General features: G+C 52.3%; 1 protein-coding gene across 1 annotated transcript; it reads right to left on the bottom strand.

The window, feature by feature from the left end:
* Window positions 1-4482: 4482 nt before the first annotated feature.
* On the bottom strand, window positions 4483-6709 carry FOXL2 (forkhead box L2). Its single transcript, XM_033068786.1, has one exon. The coding sequence runs from the start codon at window positions 6693-6695 to the stop codon at window positions 5772-5774; it is 924 nt and encodes a 307-aa protein (XP_032924677.1). The 5' UTR covers window positions 6696-6709; the 3' UTR covers window positions 4483-5771.
* Window positions 6710-26253: the final 19544 nt, after the last annotated feature.

Raw genomic sequence — 26253 nt, 5'->3', positions numbered from 1 at the left:
AAAACTCATTGATTACCTCCGCCTTCCTGTCTCTGGTTTGATTAATCATTTGCCATCATGCTTTCCGAGTCACTTCTGTGTTGGTTTCTCTCCGCCTAAATCCTGTAAGACTTTTCCAGAAGGGAGGCTGTGATGTTGAGACCAACATACTGTAAACAACCACAAGAAGCAGAGCGAATGTTTTCAATACAGCTCGAGGACTAAAATAAACTCATTGGATTAGGCCAGCCCGAGCGATTGTTTTGGTGAATGCTTCCCAGGCCCGCTGCCGAGCACATCCCCAAGGGCTACCTGGGGCGGGCGGCGGTGCCGGGCGGTGGACCAGGAGCCGAGAGGAGCCCCCCTGCCCTCCCGCCTGCCTGAGCTGCGGGGCAGATGTTACACTGCCCCAGAGCAGAGCCTGCCAGGGCGGCGATGCCCCGCAGGCCAGAGGATGGGCTTCTGGTGGGTTTCGTAGGGGTGGATGGAGAAGCCGCAGGGGAACCGCAGGGCAGGGAGCCCCGCTGAGGCCACTCTCCCTGCGCCCCTCCCGGCTGCCGCGGTGTGCCCAGAGCTGCCGGCGCCGCTCCGGGGCTCAGCACTGGGCTCTGCCGCGCTTCTCCAGGCTCTCCAGCCTGGTTATCGCTGCTCTGCCCGAGCCTGCTACAGCGTCGAGCTTTTTAGCCCTCGCAATATTTTCTTCGCCGTCCCGTATTGACCAAAGCACTTCGCCGGCTGTCCGTGCCCGCCTGCACAGAGCTGCTCCCCCGCGTTTGAGGCTGGCCGGCCCCTCCTGCGAGTGGGCAGGAGCGGACCCAGCAGGGCGGGGGATCGGGGTCCCCGGTGCGTGCCCGCCGCCCGCCCCGTCGAGCCGCCCTCCCGAGCTGCACAGGCCGGGCCGGGCCCGAGACCGGGCCGCAGGAGCTCGCCACGGTCCCGACTGCCGCACACGCAGAGCGGAGATTTTTTTAAGTAACAAATGTACTTTTTTATTTTTGAAACAAAAATATCGTTTTCGGCTTAACAATAGCCGGATCTCGCTGAATGAAGCCTTTGCATATTTTCCTGTTTTAATTGGTTGTATAATAAACAGACCTGACCCCGCACTCTATTTTCAATGAGTTCAGGGTGAAACGCAGACCATGAGACTGGAAATGACTTTTTCACCACTTAAAACACTGACAAGAATACCAGGAATCAGGCGGTATTAAACAGCCGCCCCGGCCGGGGCGGCAGGGAGGGCGCAAGGTAAGAGCTCTGTGTGTCTCCTCACGGAGCTTGGCCCTGCCCTGCCCGCAGCCACCGCCTCCTGCCCAGTCCCGGCACGGCGAGGGGAGCCGGGACAGAGCCCACGGGGTCCTTCATTCAGTGTTTTGCTGCCGGCCGGCAGGCAGAGCGCAGCCGTGCCGTGCCGCGCCGCGCCGTGCCGTGCCGTGCCGTGCCGTGTCGTGCCGTGCCGTGCCGTGCCGTGCCGTGCCGTGCCGTGCCGTGCCGTGCCGCCGGGCAGCGCTGCCGGCGCTCAGGGCTCTGTCACCCTCCGCGCCCGGCCAGGGCTTCAAAGGACCGGAGAGAAAGCTGAGGTCGCAAAACATCCCCCGGAGCTGGCACTGCCGGGGGGTTGGAGCAGCAGAGTGGCGGTGGGAGTCCGCTCAGCCTCGGGGATCAAACTCTGTACTTCCCCGACAGAGGCAGGCTGCTTCCACGCCCGCTCCGGACAGGGAGAAAATAACCCTCGCTCTTCTGCTTTAATCTCTCGCCAGCGTTGCATAAACGCGGGGCCGCTCCGAAAGGGCAGCGGCGGCTCAGCAGTCCCGAGCCCCGCTTCCCTGGCTCTGGCCCCCCCGGAGCAGCCCCGCGGCGGGCGCCGGCCCCGGGACCGAAGGAGGCTCCGCGCCAAGGTGCTGTCCCGGGAAGCGCGTTCCGCTCCGTGTGCATTCCGCTTGCCGTCATTTATATAAGGGGAAAAGACCTTACACAACGCGCAGACCCTGCGCTTGCCGGCAGTGGGTCCCTCGGCCGCCTAATTTTGAGGGGCCGACGGGGCTGGGCGGCGGCGCGGTCGGGGGCAGGTGGGAGCCGCGGGAGGAGGAGGCGAGCTGGGGAGAGGGAATGCTGAGCCACCGCACGCACTCCTTGGTCTGTGGTGGCGTTCGTGCCCACGGAGCTGACTGCAGAGTCTGTACAGGCCCTGCTCCCGCTCGGTCCCTGCCGTGCCAAGTGCTGCTGTCCCGGGGTGCGGCCCAGTCCCGCACATCATCCGGGCTGGGAGCGGGCCCGCGGGGAGGCAGAGCTGGGACGGGGCGCTCGGTCCCTTCCTACCTGGGCTCTCGGTAGCGCGCAGCGCGGTTCGCGGCGGCTCCCCAGGGGCTGCGCCCGCTGCCGAGGCAAGCGCCAGCAAGGGGAGATGATGGCCAAGCGTGGTCCCCATGCCCAGGCCGAACGGGAGGCCTGGCCCTTCCCGGTAGCGCCCGGCGGCCAGGAACGGCGCCCGGGCTCTCCCCGCGATTTCCCTGCGAGTTTACCTTCGGTGCAGTCTCTGTTTGTAAAACACAGAAAATGATCGTGAAAACATGTAACAGGCGGGACGTCCACGGCCGCCCGGGAGCTGCTCGGGGAGCCCGGGCCGAATGAGAGCAGGGCCGGCACAGGGAGCCCGACAGACGGACCGGCCCCTGGCGCAGGGGGGTCTCCAAACGCGCTGCTGCCTGCCTCTCTCTATGGGCTCAAGCGGCCGCTGGTACCTGGATGGAGACCACTCGGTGACTGGAATAGCCCAGGGGCCGCACGTCCCTGTCCGGTCCCGGCCTGCCGCCTCCTCTCCCTGCACCTGGCACTGGTCTGGTATCTCTTCACTCAAAGCTGGCGAGCCCCAGCCGATGCCGGGCGTGTGCCAAGGGTGCTTCAGCCTTTGCTTCAGGCCGAACGACGGCACAGCCCAGGATGGAGCCCAGGGAGGTGCCGGTGGGCCTGTGCGGGGTCCGGGGAGGTGCTCCCGCCCTCCCTTTGCCCCGTGCCCACCTCCGGTGGCAGGAGTTTCCCTTTTGGCCTCAATATACCCCGGAGTAAAGTAGCGGGATTGGCAGTACATATCTAGTAAGGAACAAACAGCCGAGGCCCTGAGCCCTACGGCGCAAAGTGCGTGCGAGCGGTGCCACCTCTCCCCTCCACCGCCCGCTCCCGTGCGAGGGCCCCAGGCAGATCAGAGGGCGCAGAGGAGCGCGTCCCTCCCACAGAGCCACCGCTGGCAGCGGCCTGAGTCCCGGCTGGCATCCGCGCTTCGGCCCCCCGGTACATCGGTGTTCGTGCAGGGGCCAGCCTCTTTCCGTCCGGCTCGGCCCGCGGCTCCCTGTACAGAGCGGAGCCCCCGCTTTCTGCACCCCCTGTGTGACTCTGGCTGTCCGAGGGGAGACCCTGGGCCGCATCAGCGCTCGCAGCGCCCTCCCTGCCTGGGGAGCGGGACTAGGGGGCACAGCATGGCCGGGCGGGTTCCCCAGAGCCCCTCTGCCCTGGCCGTGCCCGCCGAGCGGCAGAGAGGTGACCAGTCGCCACGTCTGTCACTGCTTTCTGTGACCAGGCTGGAGGCTGCCGCTTCCTGCCATGCAGGGAAGCAGGCCCTGACAGAAGGGGAGAGCGTCAGGCAGCCGGGCAAGGGCAAGTGCCAGGCCTCCGACTGCGGAGCGGAGTGCTCAGCCCCATTCCCAGATTGCAACCCTGGCGGCCCTGTCCGCGGCAGCGAGCTGCCCGCGGGCCCGGGAGGCGATCACCGCATCCCCGCTGCTGCCGCGGAGCCGCAGGCCTGGCCCAGGCCGGAGCCTGAGCGGGACCCACTGCGAGCCGGGCCGGCACCGGGAGGGGCCCGCCCCGCTTGGCCCATCCTCTCCGGACCCCAGGTCCTCGCAAGGGCCCCTGCCTACGGGGACGGGCAGGCGTAAAAGCGAGGCCCAGGAAAGAGAAACCCGCGCGCGGCTCCCGGCTCCATCACCGGCCCGGGCCCGCAATGAGGCTCAGGCCCCATCGCAGCGTGGCCGGCCCGGGCTTGGGGCGATACGGGACCGAGTTTTTTCCTTGCAGACCACGGCTCCGAGAATGCGGGGAAGAAACGAAAGCGGAGCCAGGGTCGGGCACAGCCCCAGGCACTGCTCCGAGGCCTCTGCCCCGGGCCGGACACACGGGTAAGGGGCCGGCAGCTGTTCGCGCCCCGCAACGGAAGAGCTCCCGGGCTCGCCCGCCCCGCACACCCTCGTTACCAACGCTGCAATTCCCGCACCTCTCGGCCGCGGCCGAGACAGCCCCGGGCCCCCGGAGCTCTCCCGCCGGTGCCCGGCGGAGCGCCCAGCACGGTTCCCGCAGCCGAGCCCCGCACGCCGCACCGGGGAGCGCTGCAGCCGCGGGCCGGGAGCGGTGCCCGCAGCCCCGAGCGGCCCCGGCACGCAGCGCCCGCCCCGCGCTCCGCTGCCGCTTTCCGATCCCGAGCGCGGAGGAGCGGAGTGAAATGAAACGATATGGAAAGAAGGAAAGGCATTTTATTGGAGACTTTACAATGCTAGAAAGTACAATGAAAGTGCTAGTTCATTCTAGAAAAGTTGGTCCCAAAATGGTACTATGCCACTGCATCTATCGGTTTACACAAACATTTACAAAATCGCTATGAACTGGCCCCCGTTTTAAAATCGCTATTTTTTTCCCCTCATCAATCTATGCAAAATTGAAGGATCAAAACCTTTTAAGAAAAAGGGTAAGCATTCAAAAGCAGAACCTATCGGAAAATCCATTTTGGGCCAGGTTGGGGGGCAAAAACACTTAAGATAGTTTAAACTTTCATTATTAATAATAATATGCACACGGAAATATATCCCAATTTACAAGAAAGCGTCTCTTTTTTTTTATAACATCAAAATATTTTTAGACCTGTATAAAATTATTTTTAAGACCTCAGAGGACATTGTCTCCTTTAAAAAATATATTTACCGCTGCCGAAACGTTTCACGAGTGACCCTGGCGTGTTTTGTTTGTTGGTTTCTATTAACCAGCAATATCGCACATCTGCTGTTACAGCAGTCCCCACGTTAAGTACTATTTTAACGAAAAGCCACAGTTCGGAAGAAGCGCAGTGCTTTGCAGAGCGAGGAAGAAGACAGAGGGGATGAAGAGAAGGAGGAGAACGAGCACCGTGGGCACTCGGTAGTGTCTAGGCCCCGCCAGCCCCGCACCGCACGCATGAAAATACCTCCGATATTTACAAACTCCGCTTTACTGTCCCCGTGGCTGAGCCCGAAAAGACTGCGGCTGAATTACAGAGGAGCATAATTTTCAGCACTGAACAGCCAATTTTTAATTAGATGCTCTCCCTCCAAAAAAAAAGTCCCAAAAATCCACCCCCCCAAAAAAACCCAAAAAACCTAAACCAAAAAAAAAACAAACCTAAAGCAAACAAACCCAAACCGAAAAACCCCATCAAGCCCAGCAACTCACAAACACACACACGAGCAGAGAAAGTCCCGGTGAATCCCCTCTCGCCCGGAGACAGGCGGCCCGGCCGCCACTGCCGGCGCAGTCCCGCGGGGAACCCCCACACTTACACTGCCTTCTTCTCAGGGAGGAACGGCTCCTACACTGACACTACGCGCGGGGCAAGGCTGCTATTTCCCCACCGCGAGAGTTTGGGCACAGAGAGAGGGAAGTCCGTGGCTAGAGACGAGAAGGAGAGACGCGGAGCGCAGGGGAACGCGGCGGGGTAGGAGAGGGGCAGCGGGGCCGGTGCATTTCTGTGACGGCGGCCGGCCAGAGCCTCCCTAGATGTCTATGCGGGAGTGCAGGGCGCTGTGTTTGCTGTCGTGCTCCCAGTAAGAACAGTGCATCATGGACAGCTCGGCAGGCTGGCGGGCGCAGGCAAACTGGAGGCCGGCTCCGTTTGCCGCCGGGGCCGCGGGCGGCGCGGGGCTGGCCGGGCTGAGCTGCTGGGGATGGTGGGCGTGCGGGTGGTGGTGGTGGTGGTGGCCCATGCCGTTGTAGGAGTTCACCATGCTGGGCAATGCCATGCTTTGCACCCGCGAGTAGGGGCTGTAGGACGCCGGGCCCGAGAGTCCTTTCACATTGACGGGACTGACGTTCCCACCAGACATCTGGCAGGACGTGTAGGGCATGGGCGCGGGGGGCTGCGCCAGTGGCCACGAGTTGTTCATGAAGGTGGACTGCAAGTACTTGGGCGGGGACAGGTAGCCGTAGCTGTCGGGGCTGAAGAGGGTCTTGCCAGGTTGGAAGTGGGTCGGAGGTGGCCTGAAAGGCCGTTTCATCCTTCGTCTTCTGCGGTAGTTGCCCTTCTCGAACATGTCCTCGCAGGCGGGGTCTAGGGTCCAGTAGTTGCCCTTGCGCTCTCCGCCACCCTCCCGGGGCACCTTGATGAAGCACTCGTTGAGGCTGAGGTTGTGGCGGATGCTGTTCTGCCAGCCTTTCTTGTTCTTCTCGTAGAAAGGGAACTTGCTGATGATGTACTGGTAGATCCCGGACAGCGTAAGTCTCTTCTCTGCGCTCTCCCGAATGGCCATGGCGATCAGGGCCACGTAAGAATAGGGGGGCTTCTGCGAGGGGTCCGGCTTCTCGGGGCCCTTGTCCGCGCTCAGCTCATCCTTGCCCCGATCCGGCTCCTTGCTGCCGCTGGTGTCATGAGCCAGCAGCGCCACCGTGTCCTCCTCGCCGTCCGGGTAGCTGCTCATCATGGTGCCCCGCGCCCGCCGCCCGGGGCGCCCAGCGCCGCGCCGCGCGGTGCGGAGCGCTGCCCGCTGCACCTAGCCTGCTGCTGCCGGCCGTCCCGCTCCGCGCTCGCCGGGACGGGGCCGGAGACGAAGTCGAAACCGGAGCCGGGACCCGGACGGAGATCGGGAGGCGCCTCTCGCGGCGCCGTTGATCCGCGCAGCGCGGCGTGCGGCGTCGTCCCTGCCCCCGCGGGCTCCGCTCCCCTCTGCCGCGGCGGCCGGGCTCTTTTCTGATTTGTATGGGCCCGGCCGAGTTCCGCTTTCGTCAGGAGCCCGCTCCCCTATCGCCGCCTAGCCGCTGGGCACGGCCGAGTTCACCCTGCAGTCACGGCGCCGCGCTCAGCCCCGCGCACACGCGGCCCGACGTGGCCCCGCGGAGCGGCGCGGAACCGCCCCGGCTCGGCCGTGCCGCCGGGGGCGGGGGGAGGCGGGGGGCGGCGTCCGGGGGCTCTGGGGGAGCCTCCGCCGCCCACCCCGGAGCCCGGCGGGGCCCGCGGCGCCTGCAGCCCTCCCGCCCGGCGCGGGGTAGCGCTGGAGGCGGTGGGTGCGAAGGGGTGTGCCCGCGGCGCTCGCCCTGCCACGGCCGCTTGTCACACGTCCAGCCGCACACGCGGTCGCGTTTATATGTCTTGGCCGCGGGCCCCACCAACCGATCGCGCCCGGGGAGCACTAGGAGGCTGTTGCCGCTCCCTGCAAGTCGATTCTTGCAGCTCTTATTTGCAGGAGGCAGAAAGCAAAAGGTGTCAAGTCGCCCCTTCTCCCTCCCCGCAGGGTACATGCAGGCCCCCAGCGCGGCTGCGGGGCTGACAGACGCCTCGAGGGCCGGGGCAGGGTGGCGAGACGGGGAATGACACACTGGGCAGCTTTCCTGCTCCTTCCCCTGCAGGGCTTCGGCTTATTTCACACGGTTCCTGGAGTAGCGTATGTGGCACCGACATTCCCCTCTCCCTTCCCTTTCCTGTCTTCAGGCAGAGCCTCCCCGAGCAGCAGACAGGCAGTGACAGCTGGCCCGAGCACAGGAGATGTCGCGCTGTAACAAACCAGTGCCCCGGGGCTGCTCAGCCCCGGATACAGCAGCGACACTACGCCCTGGTTTCTATCGGGCTCTGCAGTCCGGTCCCGGGAGCGGGGCGGACCGGCCCCGTTTGACCCCCGGGCCTTTCCACCGGACAAGGCGCTGCGAGAGCCGGGCCGAGCTCCACAGGGCTGGGACCGCCTGCGCTCGCCGGCCGCGGCCTCGCTCGGCCCCCGGGGCTCCGCAGGACCCGGCCTCCCCGCCCGGACTCAAGCACAACTCGGGCTGCTCAGCGCGGCCCTGGGAGCAGCTGCACGCTCACCCCGGCGCCCGCAGCTCTGCCCGCCAGCAGCTCACGGCCCTCAGACTCGCTCGCGCCTTTCTTGCGCGTGAACCGCCTATCGCGATGTGCCCTGTACCGACGATTTTAAGTGCGACATCAATTTTCGTAACCAAGCATGAGCGCGGGGGGCTGGCAGCTCCCGAACATGCATGCCCGGGTCACCCCGTCTCTCCCGTCGGGGCGCCCAGGGCTTCGGTGACCCATGAGCAGATTTCTAGTTCCTCTGTCCTGCCACGGGTCCCTGCTCCCCTACCCGGGACAGAATAATAGCGGATACAGGCAGTCGAAGACGTAGAAACATATTTTAACCGAGAAATAAATTAGCTCGTCGAGGAACTATTAGATTTTTACATCTACACATGCAAATATATAAAAAAGTATGTTTTATATGTCTCAGAACCGGGCTGCGTGATTTCGGTCACAGAATGGAGGCCCGTCTATTTCCGCGGAGCAGTGCACGCCGCCCCCGGGCACTCTCCTAACGCGCACAAACGAAACGGGGAACGGATGAACCCACAGGAGAGACCCTCTCTAGGGTTCCCCTCCCCGGGCAGCCCCCGGAGGCTCGCCGGCGGCTCGCTCCGCGCAGGGCGACGCAGCAGCCGGAGCCAGCTGTGCCCCGCCGTCGAGGCCGGGGCTGCCGGGCTCCCTAGGGCCGGGGCGAGCTTCTTTCTGCCGGCCACCCATGCTGCTCACGGCGCTCCCCCTCGCAGGCATTTCCGCGGCGAGGGCCGGTGCAGGTGTAGCAGCACTGCCGCGTGTGTCATCACCTCCGCCAAATGGCACATTCCTCCCTTCTCACTCCTAAGCCGGGCGCGTAGCTCCTTGGCAGGGCTCGCTCGCTCGCAAAGGACATTTGACATCCGAGGGTCTTGTTTGGTTTTTTTTTGACAGCCCCACCAAGGGGGATTTCGGATAACACCAGGGCAGAAACTCAGCCCGGCGCTGGGAGCGGCGGTCAGGCCGAGCAGCAAAGGTGAGCGCACAGCCCCGTGTGCGGCTACTTGAACGTTTGACACAAGGGCAGGCAGGGGCTGTCGGGCTCTCCCCTCTCCTAATTCAGCCCTTTTTGGGACATGAAATAATTACCTGAAAGTGCAGGAACACGCCCCTGGCAGCTGCACTCTGTAGTTGCGCTTAAGCAGAGAGCTGAGGGCTTATCGGCACCCTCAGAAACGCCGCAGCGAGGGGAATGCAAGTACCGGGGACGGGCAGCGAGCAGGGCAGCGCGGAGAGCCCTTTCGGGAGAAGGAGCGGGGATCTCGGCACGGCCCCGGGGAGCGGTCCTGTCCGCCGGTGCCCCCGGCTGAGCCCGCGCCCCCGCCCGCCGCCGCTCCCGCGGTCGGGCAGCAGCCGGACAAACACGGACAGGGCGAGGGCAGAAGGAGCCAGCGGAGCCGCTCCCGGCCCGGGCCTACAGCCACTCGCAGGAATAGGGGATGCAAGAGGGGAATTAGCAATGGAGGGGACTCACAGCGCCGGGCCCGTGTCCCTGCCTGCTGCGGCGGGGAAAGGGCTCTCGCTTTCTGCGCACCAGGGCAGAGCAGCCCCGGCCACAGCCCGGCCCCGGCGCAGGGAAGCCGGGAGGGAGGCGGGCAGAGCGGGACTCAACCCCGGCAGCGCAATCCCGTTTAGAGAGGCGACTCGAGAGCCTCTGCAGATTGGGGCTTCGCCGCTACCGAGCCGGACCGGGTTCCTGTTCCCGAGCAGGGCACGAGAGCCCCCGCCGTGGCCCCGGTGCAATATTCCCGCTGCGCACCGCTCAGCCCCTGCGCGGCTGGCAGCGCCGAGCGGAGCGGGGCACGGTGAGCGGCGGGGGACACGGAACACGGTGCCACCCCCACGTCTGGCCCCGGCAGCCCGGAGGAGGATTCCCGCGTAAGCCGTGCCTTCAGCTGAAGCGCTGATAAGGCTCGAGTAGCCCGTGTGGTTTGGGTTTTCTTTTCTACTCACCCTCTTCAGGCAGCAGGACCTGGAAGGTTTGAGGTTGGTTTGTTTGAAATTGCGGCAGCATTCCCCTCCCAAAGGTTTTTTCTCTTTTTCTCTTGTGGAGAAAACGCATCTCCAGCGGGGAGCACCGGTCCGCCCCTCGCTCGGAGAGCCCCGTTCGCGTTCGGCCCGCCTGCAGGCACCGGGGCAGGGCTCTCGCCTCCCGCACCGACACCCGGACGGGGACAGGCGGCACAGCCCCGCTGTCAGTCCTGCGGCTCGTACTCCGTTCTGCTGCCGCGCCGCACCCCGGCTCCCGGGGCGGACACACGGCTGGTGCCCCGTAAGGACGGACGCGCCTTTCGGGACTCTCGAGCCCCGGCTCACTGGGGCCGTGCCGACATTATTCGCACTCATTCGGTTCACGTAGCGAGCACACGGACACGGATGTAAAAGCGGCTCCAGGCGCGCCTTGTTCCGAATCCCGTTTCCCTGAGGAACGGGATCCGCGGCGGCGCGGGGCTCCGGGAGCGGGGGAGGGTCGGGCGCTCTCGGTCCCCGCTCCGTCTCCCCAGCAGCTCTCCTTCCCTCGCCACAGCCCGCAAAGCGGCCGGGACATGGCAGTCACCAGGCTACCCTTTCAGCTACTCCTAGTTTATTCCCCTTTTGTACTACTGGTCTTTGAGATCGTGGAGTGTTTTTCCCCCTAGCAAACCAAGAAAAAAATAGGGTACGTGTTTAACGCGACGTGCGCGGGTCTGTCTCGCACCACGAGAGTTAACGAAATGTGCTGCAGGAAATAAAATATCCTGGCCTCAATGAAAATTCATCAGATTTAATCGATTAAATTCTGAGGCGGGGGCATTTTCCTGCGGTACCTAGGCGCGGAAGCTCCGCGTCCCCTGGGGCGGAGGGAGCGGAGGTGCCCGCAGGCAGCTCGGACCGGGCCGTGGCCGCAGCCGACCCGCTTCCCTTCCAGAGCCCGTTTCTCTCCCTTCCCAAATGACAGCTAGAGGCAGGGCTCGAACCTGGAGGTGCTTTTATCGACACAGCACCGACTTCCAGGAATAAAACATTTGCAGCCTCATCGCAAGCATTATGTGAGACGAAACTCTGTCCGCAACACTGCCTTTAGACCCTAAACTCTGGCTTGGAAAAGCTGGCATTTTCAAAACCTCACTTGGCCTGCAAATCACCTCGCTCATCTAAGAACACCACAAACACACACAATTCCCCTTTCCTCTCTGTTCAGGATTCCCAGCAGCACAGTCCCAACCATTTCATAAACGTTCTTTAATTACATTACTCAGTGTGTGACGCCAGAACAAGGAAATATTCACCTGGAAAGTGTCTTCTTCTGCATGAATGAGTCTCATTGTCAAGACCTTGAGCATATATAGGTGCCTATATGTTTAGCAGTGGAGAATTTAGTTTCTCATTTACACAGTACAGTTAAAAATTTTGGTAGCTTCAGGCTTGTTTTTACAAGCTCCCAGCTGTACAAGGATTTCTGTTTTTATAGAAAAAACTAAGCAATCCGTAGACCATGATGGCTGTACATCCATAATGTGAGCTTCATGAGGAACAGAGCAACTTTATTATGATCTGGACTGAAATCACATTGAATAAAAGCCCATCTAACAGAGCCTGAGGGGAAGAGTCACAAATGGGCTGAATTCTCTACCAAATCCAACGGGAGTGAAAGGTTTTAGGATCTGGAGAGTAGATTTCCCCCCTCTAGCTGGTACTCTGAAGATATTTTCATGATCCCATTAAATTTTGAGCCTGTTCCTGTTGCCTCAATATCAAATAAATCTACCTCCAGAGAAAAGACAGTCCCAACCATTTTCTCTCAACTATTCCTGCTTTCCATCTCTCCTCTTCTCAGCTTTCCTTGTGTATTGTGAGCCTGAGTCTTCACTACAGTATATTTGTTTATTCTTAGAGAACAGGCCTAGAGGAAAACAAACTCTGTATTTCACCCCACCATTTGGTAGTTCCTTTCTTTCATCTGAAAACACAGCCCGATCCAGGGAAGGTTCTTGAATTCACACAACCGGTTACATGATGAAATGCAAACAGTTTCCTCTGGTATTAAATGGCAGCCCGCAGCAGAGTTCAGGTTGGCTGTTATGGATTCACCAGTTAGGGCTCTGCAGGATAATCCTGTGTTGCTGCCATCCTGCAGTTCGTGGCCTACAGCAACGCTGCCGAATGCTGCAAATAAAAACAAACAAGGCAGCCTCTGCTTTTTAGACAGAGTAGAAATTATGTCTTTTTAAGAAGCTCGAAGCAAAGATCGTTTGTATCAGTCTGACAGCCTCAAAAGCAAGCTGCTCTTTCTAGCACTTTAAAATTGATGCTTATTTTTCTGCAAACCATGTGGAGAAGGAAAGGAAAAGAGGGATAAAAAACCCAAACCATACAAGTCCACTCATGTCCAGATCACCCCGAAGTTGCAAATTAGTAACATTGTACAACTGAATTAGAGCCAAAGCAGGCGTCTCCCATTGTTGCTGCAGAGATTCATGGCTTAACAGATCATTTTAGGTAATAAAAAAATTCTGTGGGCTTGCTTAGAACATTCAAAAATTGCTTAGTAAAATATTGAGGCAAGGAAAATTGTACAAATCTCAGATTCTTTGGATAGAAGAGACTTCAAGAAAAATTCTTCCAAACAACCTACAGACATCAACGAAAATTTGTTTTCTATTACTTCTCCGAGAATGTGGGTCGTGCTGGCAAAGCTGTTTCTGACTGGAGAGCCTGCACCACAGGCTTGGGTCTGAAGTAAACTCTGGCACTGGGTTGCTGCTTAGCTGTGTCCATCCTGCAAGCACTTTGCTGCGGGAGATTTTGGGGATACTCCTGCTCAGTCTCGTGTTGGAGGCTCCCAGCCCCACAACAGAGCTGGCCAGCTGGGGACATGCTTGCACATGTTTGCAGCTGTGCTGATTTCAGTTTGAGCGAGCAGCTCGTGCTGACTCACTCACACCACTGAATTTGGGCAGCGGTCTGTGGACTGACAATTCAAGTTTTGTCTTTAGCAGCACCTTGAGAATTTGTGCGAGGCATGGTCAGTGCTCTCTGTCCAGTCTCTGCAGGCTCCTGCAGAGGAGGTGCTGCCCTGGGAGAAAACCAGCCAGCACGGCCACGTGCTGTAAAATCCATGTGTATACTCGGACTGTGCTATTTGCATTATGACCAAGTAAGTCATGCTCCTCTTCCATTTCTGAGTAACGCATCAGCAGTTGGACTTGGTTAAAGCTAAGCCATCATGTCCCAAGGTCTCCCAGAACTTGCAGAAGGAACTGTATCAGCCAGGAACAGGGTGCTTTTGTTTTGCATAGTCTGTCCACATCTGGAATGTGTATATATATTACCTACGTAAACAATTTGTGAATAACTCTCTGTACACCAGTTTCTCCTCATCTGCTTGCTGAACAGAAGCCCTGGCTGCAGCACCCAGGGAATGCCCTGCCAGATCCAGAGGGCAGAGTTATGGTTAGGGAGGGCTGCCACACCCTGCAAAGAGCACCTTCCTCCAAGGGTTCAGGTGGAGTACAAGGCATGAACTGCACCTGTAAAGCTCTTCTTTTTCCCAAGCTCCCCAGTCAGAGTGGTGCACTTGACAAACCATTCCCTCCTAATCTGGCTGTGTCTCTCCCAAATACATGCTGCACTTTAAAACAATTAGAGCATAAGTTTGTTTCGTTTTAAATTGTAACTACTCTGCTTCTACAAAAATTATAAGATTGCAAGATAAATAACTAGGTTTGATCTGACAACAAATCTGTTTTGTTGGATCAAGCCACATGCCATCTCTGGAGAATCAGTAGTGTGATGGAAGCAATTCTCTTCTTTCTGGAGGAAAAGAGCTAAGCTTTAGCCAAAGTCAACTTCCAATCACATACAGTCTCCTCCCAAAACTTGAAAGCACATCCTGAAAGCACACGTTCACTGGAGATAGAGGTGTGGTGCCAGTGGAAGGTGGATCTGATCCTTAGACACCTCTTCGGTCCCTGCATTGTCCCAACCAACCAGTGGGCTTGGAAGCATGGTGCAAACCCAACAGACTAAATTTCCCTTCATGGCAAGAATAGAAACTCTAAAGAAGCTGAATATTTCAGTTTAAGCTTGGCCACCTAAATTCTAGTTGATTCTTGTCTGTACAATCACCTTGAGGTCTTTTAGTTTATCTTCATCTTGTTCTGACCTTCTGAGTACGTGAACCTGGACTGGGAATCTACCAAACATGGGAATTTACATGACATTTCCAGCTTGTCCTACTTTTGACCTGGCCAGAAACAGCAGATTACAGTTGCTCGCTGTTTTCCAGCATTTCTCCTCTTGGTCACGACGAGAGCAAGGAAATGCAAAGCAGACCAAAAAAAAAAAAAAAAAAAAAAAATAGCCAAACTTTCACAGACTCTAAGAAGGGACTTGGTTCAAATCCAGTTGAAATGTAGATGAAAGTTCAGCCTGCTCATTTTATTACAGTTTGTTTACTTACATATAATTGAATTTCAATTTGTTTTCCTTTTTTTTATCCAGTTTGTAGTTATCCCTTGCAACAAATAAAAGAGAGGCACATTATGAGAGTAGCTGTCAGGAGAAGTTAAGCTCTGTATCAGTCTTCATCTGCCTGGTGCCATAGGTGTTTCATACAAAGCATGACAGAACATTATTGCACAGAAAAGCATGTGCTACATGGCTGAATATTGTATTGAGCCAGTTCTATTTGATGACTTCATGTGGGGCTGAACTCTGGCACTGCCACTGGATATGGAAGCAGGTACTACATGGAATGCATGTCAAACTAAATGCATGTAAATGCATTCCACCAGATATTTGGAATAACTGTTCAAAAAATTAAAATTTATTATTCTCCTGTGGTTCATTTTTAATGGACAAGGCACAGCAGTTGGATGTTCTAAAACTGTGATTTTAGCTGACTTAAATCCACAGCAGAGGAAATGAAGAGGTTTGGCAGTTTCGTTTTCAGAAGGTTTTTGCCTTGAGCGGTGTGCCAGCTTTTAGTGCTTTGTGTATCCCTGCAGCCTTCCAGAGAGAGCTCAGGGGATGTGCAGTGTGTACCAAGGGTCACATGCATGGCTCACACTCCAGAGAGGAGAGGTGGGCTCAGCTTCACCTCCTAGGTCAATCAATCACCAGTTACAACTCTTCTCATAGTTGATGTTATGACTGGAATATTAGAGCGTTTAAGCAGCTTGTCACCCACCTTTTGGGCAATTCAAGTGTTTCACAAGCAGTTTCATCGCTAAAAGGCATAAAACAAAGCTTTACTTGCTATTGGATCCTCCATCAGTCATTTCATGTCACATTTTTGTAAATGTGGTTTCTCATGAATTAGGTAACACACAGGATCCTTAAACACATCTGGGAACTCGTGCTTTAAATCCTGACTGTGATCGCTGATGTCAGACACTTCACTTTGAAAATATGGTGGGGCTTGACAATCAGAAAAACAATGAATGAAGAGCAGTTCAGCACAGATTTTCAAGGGAGACAAAAAAACCCAAAACAACAACAAAAAATCAAACAGAAAAAAAGCCCCAACAAAACAAGCAAGCAAGCAAACAAACAAACAAACAAACAAACAAACAAACAAACTCACCCTAAAAAGAAAGAGGGAGGTAGCAGTCGTTTAATGTTACAAGCCCTGAACCAACACCCCAGGAGCCTGATACAAGGCTGTAAAGAGCTGAATCCCTTTTCCTGATTGTGGGATGACTGCAAAGGGATAGAAATACTAGGGCTTCTAAACAGGCTTTTGGAATAATGCAGAGCTACATTTGGTTCTCTTGAAGCTGAAGAGGAATTTCCCTCTTGATCTGGAGGGCAGCAGGATTTCCCCTACTGTTTAAAACTCCTCATAATGAAAAGGTACTTTTCTGTTTCAGTTCTTGCTGTTGAAGAGGTGTTAATCCAGCACTGTCATGGCCTTGCAGCTATTTTGCACATTTGCTAGGAACAAAGAAAAGAAGAAACTATAGTTTATGAGCCATTTAACGCCTAGTTTTTCTAGTAAAACGTACATTTACAAGCCAAAATTTTACAGCCACTTTTGGGATAGAAAATGGGAAAAAAGTACCATGTCTCCTTTCTTGCTCAAGTATCTATGCATAGAGTCTTGCCTGCCTCAGAGACTTATTTCCTTAAAAATACCTATATGGAGGGACTACTGGGGGGGATAACCCCATAAATCATTGATTCATGAAGCTGGTGTAAGTATATCAGAGAGACTGTTAGGTTTTCCTGAAACCTGCAAAGAACTTTTTTTTGAAGAAAAAAGAAGTGTGGTTTTATAAACGATTATTTTCTGCTGAATAATGTATCCAAAAAATTCTCAGCCTGGTTGCAGTTTTTCATTAGAAATACTGTCAATTTTTGGCAAAAATCAAAACTGCCTAATTATTCCTTTGGGCATAGATCAGTTTCTTGTTTAAAATGGTCAATTGATAAAAGATTTCTGATTAGCACTGCACTGGGTCTCTGAAATGTCCAGCTGAAATGTCCCTGGGGCAGCAGCTGGGGCTGGGTTTAAGTGGGGCAGAGGCAGAGGAGGTTTGGTTGTCCCACACTGCCAGGGAGCACCTCTGCTTCTTCACATCCCTGCGAGAAACCAACCTCCACTGAAAATGTTTCAGGGAAGCTTTCAATCAGCAGCAGGTTTTGCTGCTATCGAGCAGAGAGAGTCTTTTCAGGGGTTGCTATAGTGTTTTAGAAGTGATGCTGCTGTGCAGCAGCTCCTGCTGTAGTACCTGCAGTTATTTGCTGGAGGGGTGGAGCTGCTCCTGTCTTACAGAATTGGTAAGTGTAAAATCGGGTGCTCACGGCGCAGGTAGTGGTGTCATTCAGCTGCACTGCTTCCTCTCCACCTCAGTGTGTCTGAAAACTGGCACAAAAGCCATTTATCAGGATCATATGCCAGCTATATCACCACAACCCTGATTAGATAGAAAAGAAAGGAAAAATGAAGCTAACATAGTTTTTTTCTAAGTGGTGATAACTATAGTGCGTTGACAGAACTGCTGTTTGTGTGACTGAAATGAGCTCACTTTGTGCACCTCCTCATAAAGCAATCATAATAGAAGATTTTTAGGGACAGGTGGTTTGTTTCCTCTTACCTCCATGAATCCATAATAAGCCACTGGTTCTCCCACCATCCTTCCCCTCTCTCTCAAATTTGATTTCTCAAGCTCCGTTCTGCCTGGGCTGCAAGGCCCATTTCAGTTCTTTAGCGGCTGTGTAAGTCAAACACACAGCAGATGTCAGTGCATTACAAAACTTGGTCTGAGAATAAAAAGAAGAGTTTACAAACGAGAAAGTTAAACGGGAAGGCAAAAATGCAGGGAACTGCAAAGCTCTGGAGCCGTGGAGGAGGTCACCCCTCCGTGCCTGACACTCTTGTTAACCACTAACACTGGTAGCATTACTGCAATTTTCCAGCCTCTCCTGTTGAACCCTTCTAAAGCTCTTAAATCTCTCACCCACCCAGTTCCTGGGAACTACAGCACAAGCTTCCCAGCTGCTTTGGGAAACTGATACCTGGGTATTCTTTCCCCCTTTGCACCATTCAGCCCGTGGAGGTGCAGCAGAGAGTGGAACGAACTGGAAGCATCTCTGCTGCTCGCTGCTCCTGTCAGCAGAGCTTCTCTCCCTGCTTGAGGGGAGCCAGCCCTAAGCCGAGTATTTCCGTGGCCGGGGTGTCACGACTGAAGCAGAGGTGGGTCATTGAGAGTCAAGCCACGCATACCCTAAAGCAGACCTCGGTCCTCCCAGCGTCGCTGGAGTCGCAGCAATCCAGGAACAAAAGAGAGATCCAATTAAAGACCTCCCTTGTTTCCCCCAAAACCGAGAAAAACAAGCAGCAGCTCCCCCGGCCCGCAGAGAGCTGCAGGGTGTGAGGGACCCCCGGGCGATAAGGACATGGCCAGGAAGGCCAGCACACACCCCTCACCCAGGGGCTTCCTCACTTTGTGCAGCTTCCCTGCAGGACACGGAGCACTGTGTGCCACGGGGAGCCCAGCTTCAGCAGCAGCTCCCGTCCAGCGCCGCGCAGGAAACTGCTCAGGGCTTTGTGTTCTTGCACAAGTAAAGCACAATGTTTATCTTGCTTATCTCGGATAGGAAACCTATGGGAAATGCTATGCACCGTTCCCCTGTCATATAATTATAATGCATTGCACGAAGCAAAATCTTTTGGAAAATCAGCAGGGCTAATGAGAAGACAATCCCTTATTAGAAGGCACTTTTCTTTCCAAATTATCCAGGGCTCATGTGAGTAGCCATGGGTATAAAAACAAAAGATGAGCTAAATGTTTATGTCAGGAAAACACAACGCACCCGGAGTGTCTCATGGCATTAGGAGAGTAATTGTTACACAAGGCAAATCTCTTTTCCCCAAATAACAAGCCTAGGCCAGATTTTTTTCAGACTTCAAAGAAAGAACACAGTAGGGCCTTTCCACTGCCAAATGGCTAAGTGGAATTGTGATTTTGCCATTAAATACTTGGTATCACTTCAAGAGGACTTTTTTTTTTTCTTTTTTTTTTTTCCCCAACAGTGAGGCTATTACATTCTATACTGGAAAAGGATAAATTAGAATTTGAAAGGCTGTAAGCAGTCACTGGACAAGGAACTGTGCACACAAGGCTGCTGCACCACAATGCATAGTTGGCAGCCTTTACAATCCCAAACCCTTCTAGGATATTTTTGGTATGGTAGTAAGGTCAGCAAAGATTATTCTGAACCAGCATCTAATACCTTCCATTCTGCCAACAGAATTTACCCTTGGAGGTTTACTACAAAGCTCACAGTATTCCTCTAAATTCCACTGCTTTAGATTTAAAAAAGGCTCTGAAGTAGTTGGGAAGGCTGACATGAACAACATCCCTAAGAAACTTTCATTTTCTTAGGGAAATGCTTAATGAAAATTTGAAGAGGATACTGAGACTGTGTGAGAGGTTGGTAACAAGCCCAGGTCTCCAACAACACAGTCACTGCGAAAACTTTAGGTTTTGAGGAGTAGTTATCAGACCTAGATAGGAAATAAAGTCCTTTGGAGGAGAGTAATATCTTCACTGGTTTCCATTTTGCAGCTGCCTACAGACAGAGCTGCCTATGGACACATGCTCAGGAAATCATACTGAATTAGTGTTTAAAGCGGATTAATTTGCTTCAGCCCCTAACTTATTTACAACTAAGAGCTTTTGGGTTAGCTAACTTAAAAACTGTTTAGAGTACTCATATTCTGAAAGGAATTTTTCACAGGATTTTAGTCCTGCTAAACTAATTTGTTTTTAAATTCACACTTCACTTAATTTGTTGAGGTTTCTTTAAGCCTTCCTATGTACATGGATGCTATGGCAACACAGAAAAAAGGAGTTAATCAGTCATATTTAAAGTAAACAAAGAAAGTACTTAATCTCAGCAAAAGTTCCAGGATCATTTAATGAGGGTTCTATGAGCAATCTCTGAGAATATGCTGCTTTTTGAAGCAAATGTCAGTACAGCAGCAATACATTTCTGCCATCAAAGCACTCTCCACAGGTATTTGGCCCCCAGTTAACCACCTGAAACTGTTTGCTGGTATTCAAGGCTTTTCAGTAGTTTAAGTGAAACCGAATGGTGCCACCCAAACAAAAAAGTAATAATAAAATAATAAGTGATAAAAATAATGAGGATGAAGTAAGGTGAGCGCTGCCCAGGCAGCTCATGTGGGACCAAGGGGAGTGGGGCAGCTCAGCCCTGGTGCTCTCTCCACAGGGGCATTTCCTCCTGGCTGTCTGCAACCAGTTTTACAGGAAAACAGCCTTGTTGGTATGGATCCTTCAGCAGTTACCGAAGTGTATCAAACTCACTGTTATTGGCTAGTTTTGTTGTGGTTCAAATTTTTTTTTTCTAGGAAAATACATCTCTCATGCCACCTTCTCTCAGTTACTTTAAAAGAAATGATGTGTGTTGATTAAGGTCCATTACCTGTCAGCTAGTTCAAGTTTAGGTGGTTTGTAATGCCTCACCCTGACAGGAGCAGCCTCAAGATGTGATTTTGTCTTTATACTCTTTTCTGTGGAGCTGTTACCCATGTCTAGAGAAAACCACCTGGAGAAAACAGCAGTGTAGGTGTTGCTCCCTAACAAGCTCATTTCCCACTTTCCCCCTACAGAGTGAAGATGCAGTGCCCTTCATTTGCTGGCCTAAGTGCTGTGGGACATCCTTCTTCTGGCACATCTGGCCATAACCTGATCAAAAATCGGATTTAGCCCCCTACTCCCACTGGGAAAAAAAAAAAAAAAACCTCCTCAAAAAGATGCACATTTTTTTTCTGTGAGTTTTAAACTTCATTATTTATTACTTTTTGATGGTTAAAAGAGGAGATAATCCACATTTACATTCTCTGGGAAAAGGCAGCCAGCCATTAGTGATATCCTGCTGCCACTGCATTCTCCTGCATTTACAGCACAAGCCAGGGAGTTGAAAAAGAAGAATTGTCATGCTATTATTAGGTTTCATCTACATATTAGGTTTCCTCTGCCTATTCCTTGTTTGAGAACATGGACACCCCAGCCCTGGAATAAATTATGACAATAGAAAGGTTTGTCTCAGAGCCTGCACCTAAGTTAGAAGAGTTGTAGTTACTACAGAGTTTAGTATGTGAAGGAGGAATTTGACACACGGAAATGCACCTTTAACTGTCTGTGTTTTCCAGCCAAATAAGCTTTTTTGAAAAGAACATAAGCAGAATTAGAATAAAGAAGAAAAGATGTGCCACATTTCCAGGGTATTCAGTACTCTATAGAAAGATTTCACTGGAGCCTTTAAAGCAGTATTAGGATAAACAAATAGAAAACAAATTTTTTTGTGGGTTAAACATTAATACAATATTTCTTTTATCTCAAATAATTTAACCACGTCACAAAGCTCTTTAAAACACAACAGAAAATACTATGGAAATGTTAATTATTGCTTATGTTATAACAAAAAGGGTATTTCCTGTCTTTAAGTGCTATGTATAGAACCTGAGATGAAGAATATGGAAAACAGAAGCACCTAATTTCTTTGCTGCCAGCTGTACTCCCACTCAAACCAGGGATTCATTACAAAAGTGTGTTCAGTGGGTGTGAAAATGTGTAAGTGGAAGCAAACAAATATTCCTATTTGTGTGACAGTGAGAGAGCAGCAAAGAACAGAACATGGGGGAAAAGGTGGGAGACCCTCAGTAACCCCAAAACCTCAGAGCAGTCTGAGCTCAGTGTGCTCACTGTAAGGAGGGTTTGGAGCTGTGTCAGGCACACAGATCTCTGTGCAGTGGGTTTGGAGCTGTGTGAAGCACACAGATCTCTGTGCAGTGGGTTTGGAGCTGTGTCAGGCACACAGATCTCTGTGCAGTGGGTTTGGAGCTGTGTCAGGCACACAGATCTCTGTGCAGTGGGTTTGGAGCTGTGTCAGGCACACAGATCTCTGTGCAGTGGGTTTGGAGCTGTGTCAGGCACACAGATCTCTGTGCAGTGGGTTTGGAGCTGTGTGAAGCACACAGATCTCTGTGCAGTGGGTTTGGAGCTGTGTGAAGCACACAGATCTCTGTGCAGAGGTTTTGGAGCTGTGCGAGGCTGGGTTTCTGGATTTTTAGTTTTTTTTTTTTTTTAAATAAATATCAATGGCATGAAACTTCTTTTGAAGAGGGTATTTTAAAAATCTGACTAATATTGGAGAAATATATTATTTGGACTAATTTAATTTTTCCTAGACACAAATTAAGAAATTTAAAAGCCGAAATGATCAGATATTTATTTTCTCATTATGTAATACAAACACTGACTGAAGACATATCTACCATTCACGTGTATATACTACAAGTATTCAGCATCAATTTTTCTTGACTACACTATTGTCAGAGGGAGAAAACAATCACTGTCCACTTTTCTAGAGAAACTTTTACCCCCTTACAGGTTTTAGAAAGCCACACAGAAAGAGCTGTCTGAACAAACAGAGAGGAACTGCCTGTGGGTAATACAGTTCCATTGAAGTGAGACAGAGTATTGCTGCAGCTTCATAAACTCTTAAATCTGTGCATGGTTTTGGGTTTCCTCACACACTGTCTCCAGCTGCCTTCTCCTCCTCTGGTGTTTCCCCAGACGACCCAATCATCATCACCCAATTAGTGCTGGAGTGAAAAATGGGGCTTCTGTCAAACAGAACTCCTTAAACAAATTAGCACAGGTTTTTCAACTGAGCTTTACCACCTATAGTAAAGATTCATGCATCAAATGCATTCAAATTTGTAAGACAACAGGAGTGGAAAATGAATTAAATTTATTTACCCCAGAATATAGTGAGATTTGTGAAAATATTGGCAGGAGAAGTGTATAGTAGAGATCCTTATCACAGCAGTTCAATCACAGGTGTTTCCCCATATTACTAGATTATCCTTATCCAGAATAAATATTTAATGTTAGTATTAACAAAGAAAAGCTGTAGCTCCAACAACATGCCTTGTGTATTTAAAGCTCAGTGATGATTATCCACTTTTAAATCAATTGAATTGTGAGTATTAAACAATTCTACACAAGACGAGTTTTCAGACAGCAAAGAGAAAGCTTCCAGTCCCCAGGGGCAGTGCTTCACAAGCCAAGGCTGCAGCCATTTCTCCCTGCTGGTATCCAGAACATTCAGAACAATGCTCTTGACTGGTTTTTCTTCCCTACAGATGTCTCAGTTGTTTCCCCACACACAGGGGATGTGTTCCTGTAACTCATCCCCTGCTGCAAGGGAGGGCAGGGTGCTGAGAGCAGCTTTCTGCTCCTCTCAGGAGGCTGCCCTTCACCTCCCAGCCTTGTCTCCCCTGTAAAAGCCCTCTGCTGAGCCACACTGGGATGGTTTCACAGCAATCCTCTGTTCTGGCAGGGATCAGTGCCTGAGGAGTCAGGAGTGAAGGTTTGACCTCGGCAGAACAGGAGCTGGGAAGGCTCAGGAGAGCCCCAACCCAACACCCACAGAGCCTGTGGCACCCCTGCTGCCAGTGACAGTTTTAGCCTTTTGGATGGGTTGTCCAAGAATTCTTCTCATTATGTTATAAACTCTCCAAAGTCCACCTGAGCACAAATTCAGCTCCTGTACCAAGTTACACGTTTTCTCCTAATTCTCTGGAGAAAAGTAGCAAAACCCATGGGGTAGCAGACACACAGGCTTCTGCAAAACAGCTCCACTTTCCTTGAAATTCTGACTTTCAAAGCTCTTAGTAGTCTTCTCATTTTCCTAACTTTGACATCTTTCTCATGGGTTTCTCCTGACAAGTCTTTTATCACCTGTATATTCAGGCTTGCTGTTCCACTTGTGCTTGGCCTCTGCGAGTTCTGCTGATCTCCACTTTTTCATTCACTCTTCTTTTTGCATCATTCTTGTTCAAAATTTTGTGAGTGGTTTGGAGAGGATGACAATTATCCCTCTCACTGGGACAACTTAATTAGGGAACTTGGGGCAGTAGAAGACAACATAACTCAACCCATGAGCCACATAAACAGCCCTTGGGTGTCCCAGAGTGCCTCTGTCCCATCCTTGCTATGCCTCTCATACTCTTCCAAAGTCCCTTTTCCTGCTTTATTCTCTCACTGTTTCTTTTTGCCTAATAATTCACATCCTTCTTTTTTTTTTTTTTTTCCCTTTCCGTAACCAAGCAACTATCCTCCCTCCAAATAGTCTCTGGAAAAACCTATCATAAATCGCCTTTCCTTGTTCAAATCTAAAGTACATCTATCTGGTTTTGGTTATTTCTTCGGGTGTTTTATTCCCCTTTATTTTCCCCCCCTCTTTTGGAAGTAACAAAGATGACAACTTCCGGTATCTTTCACACTATTCTGGCAAAAGGAAAACCCCCAAAATCAAGGCAAAAGTTAAAGACTCTGAAGAAAATTAAATATGCTTAACAGAACAACATTTTTGACCCGAACAAAACTTTATCAGTATTTTCTTTCAAGCAGCCTGAGTTCATCAGCTGGGGGGGAAAAGAGGGGCCAAGATTCTGACGAGGTGGTGTGGGAAGGATGCTGGGGATGGAGGTGGGGACACCCTTGTGAGCAAATTCTACACCCCTGTGTCCTCCCTCTGAGTGCAGCTCAAGGGACAGGGCCACTCTGGAAGGGTAAAGCAGCAACACAGGGCAAGAAACTAGAGCAGAATTCTGCACTGATGCTCCTTCTGAGGGCTGCTTCAGTAACAAGGGTTTCTTTTGAATGTAATCACTTTATCTCGTGGTCATAAATCCAGGACCGCCTCCAAACGCCAGAAATCTTTATCAGAGAGAGCTCCTTGTGGCTGGAAGCAGTTGGTAAAGATGACTGATAATGGCTGTGCAATTGCTATTGAAGTGGTAATTTCTACAACGCACACACCACTATACAACCTGCCCCACTTCTTACCTGCCCAGTTTCGAGGCATCACTTTCCCAATGCTGCCCTGGGGTGCACAGGGTGTGCAGCTCAGCCGTGGTGTCCCCATAGCAGAGGCACAGCTGGGGCTGGGTGCCTGGCTCAGCCCAGCTGCCTCCAGCTGCTGCCCCTGCCCTTTCCTTGCCACATCTGCATTCCCCACAGCCCCTCAGTGCTGCTCAGGAGCTCGGCACCGCTGTGAGACATAGCACATCACCATGATGATGCTGTAGGATTTAGGCTTTTATATTTTTCAAATCCTGTGCTGCATTAGTGCATAGCTCTGAACTCCGTATGAAGTGTTAGTTGCTGTCTTCACATTTTGGCCAGACAAAACAATCCCTCTGGGCCTGGAACCCAAGGACACCCTACAGCCCCAGGCCGAAAAGTACAAACAAAAGTGAACTGGGGGAAAGCAAACTGGGGGTAAATGACTTAATTAGCTGAAGCTGTCATTGGAGGATTAACCCCGATGCAAATGGACCAGACTTAGATCTGTCTGAAAAACTCATGACCATTGTGCATTTTGGTGTAGCCTCTGAGAGAGGCTTCATCTGCCCTTAATGTACCTGACAGCCCTTCATTAAATATATCCACTTCCATCTTTTTAGCTTTGTCAGGCCTCAGTTTGTGGGTAAGCTGGAATTAGGGGCCAGCGAGGCTGCCCTGTTATCCCAGAGCTAACAGGGCTGTGCCCATCCCTGTGCCCTGGAGGGGCTGCAGTGCCCCTGGTGCTCCCGAGGCAGCTGAAGCAGTTATCCTGCAGTTATCCTATCCCAGATGATGGAACCAGCAGGATTCTTCCCTGGGAGCCCTGCTCTCCTCCCTCTCTCTGCCCTGCTGGGCCCAAGTGGCTGCAACCAGGCCAATTGCTTTTATAGCCAGCCCAGCCAAAGCTGCTATTCTTAATTTGGATTATTTACAAATGCATTGGATTTCTTGTTCTCTTGTTTTAGTTAGTTCCAGGAGCTATGGACTAGGTTAAAAAAAAAAAAATGCTGCGGGCTTTTTGATTGGTTGGATCTCTTTTTTGGGTAACACAGATAAGGAGATTAAAAGCATCTCCAAGCTTTCTATACACTTATGGGAAGGGTAATATCTGTTAACACAATTGGGAAAATTGCCTGTTGGAATCAAAACTGTTTGTAGAGGGCACAGTTGGAGGATGGATACAGGTGGAAATAAATGGTGCTACATTCAGCCTTCTTTAGAGGATGCACAGCATTGTATAATTTTCTGATGTTTCTTAAGATCCAAAATCTACTTTGTCTTCATGTAAGGCATAACCCTGTTGTATTAAAAAAAAAAAAAGGTGTAAGGGAAACAGTACTTTTCCCTATTGCCTCATTATACCTATGCTGGAGGGTTCCATAAGAATCTCTTGAAAGCCTTGCACAAGTAAGGCTGTGAAGCTGTGCTTTATTTGTGCTGAGGAATGCAGCATTGAAACCAGGCTTCCCTGTGGGACATCTCTGGGGCACCCAGAGGAAGCCATGTGCAAAGTGCTTCCTGCTTGGGCTGCTCCTCCTGGGAGGGGATTGAGATTAGGGCCCTAATTCCAGTGAACATCCTGGGGTTTGTAGCTGTCCACAGGACTGGCTTCCTGCAAAGAGCCTCCTCTGATTCCCTTCCCCTGGCGAGCGCTGGCACGTGCTGTGTTATGAAATATCGATACGCCGGCGTGTTTTCCTTCTGCATAGCTGAGCTGGCTCTCCCCACCGTGCCATCAGGATGGCACTGCGAGCAATATGTTTGATACAGGCACGCTGCCAGCAAATATAGATG

The sequence above is a fragment of the Catharus ustulatus genome, chromosome 10, assembly GCF_009819885.2.
Source record: "Catharus ustulatus isolate bCatUst1 chromosome 10, bCatUst1.pri.v2, whole genome shotgun sequence".
NCBI classification, from domain to species: domain Eukaryota; kingdom Metazoa; phylum Chordata; class Aves; order Passeriformes; family Turdidae; genus Catharus; species Catharus ustulatus.
The sequence above is the reverse complement of the archived record's forward strand: the minus strand, read 5'-3'. Positions and strand labels throughout refer to the sequence as shown.

Excerpts from the sequence above, each read along its gene's own strand:
- FOXL2 (XM_033068786.1), bottom strand. The coding sequence starts at position 6,695 with ATGATGAGCAGCTACCCGGACGGCGAGGAGGACACGGTGGCGCTGCTG.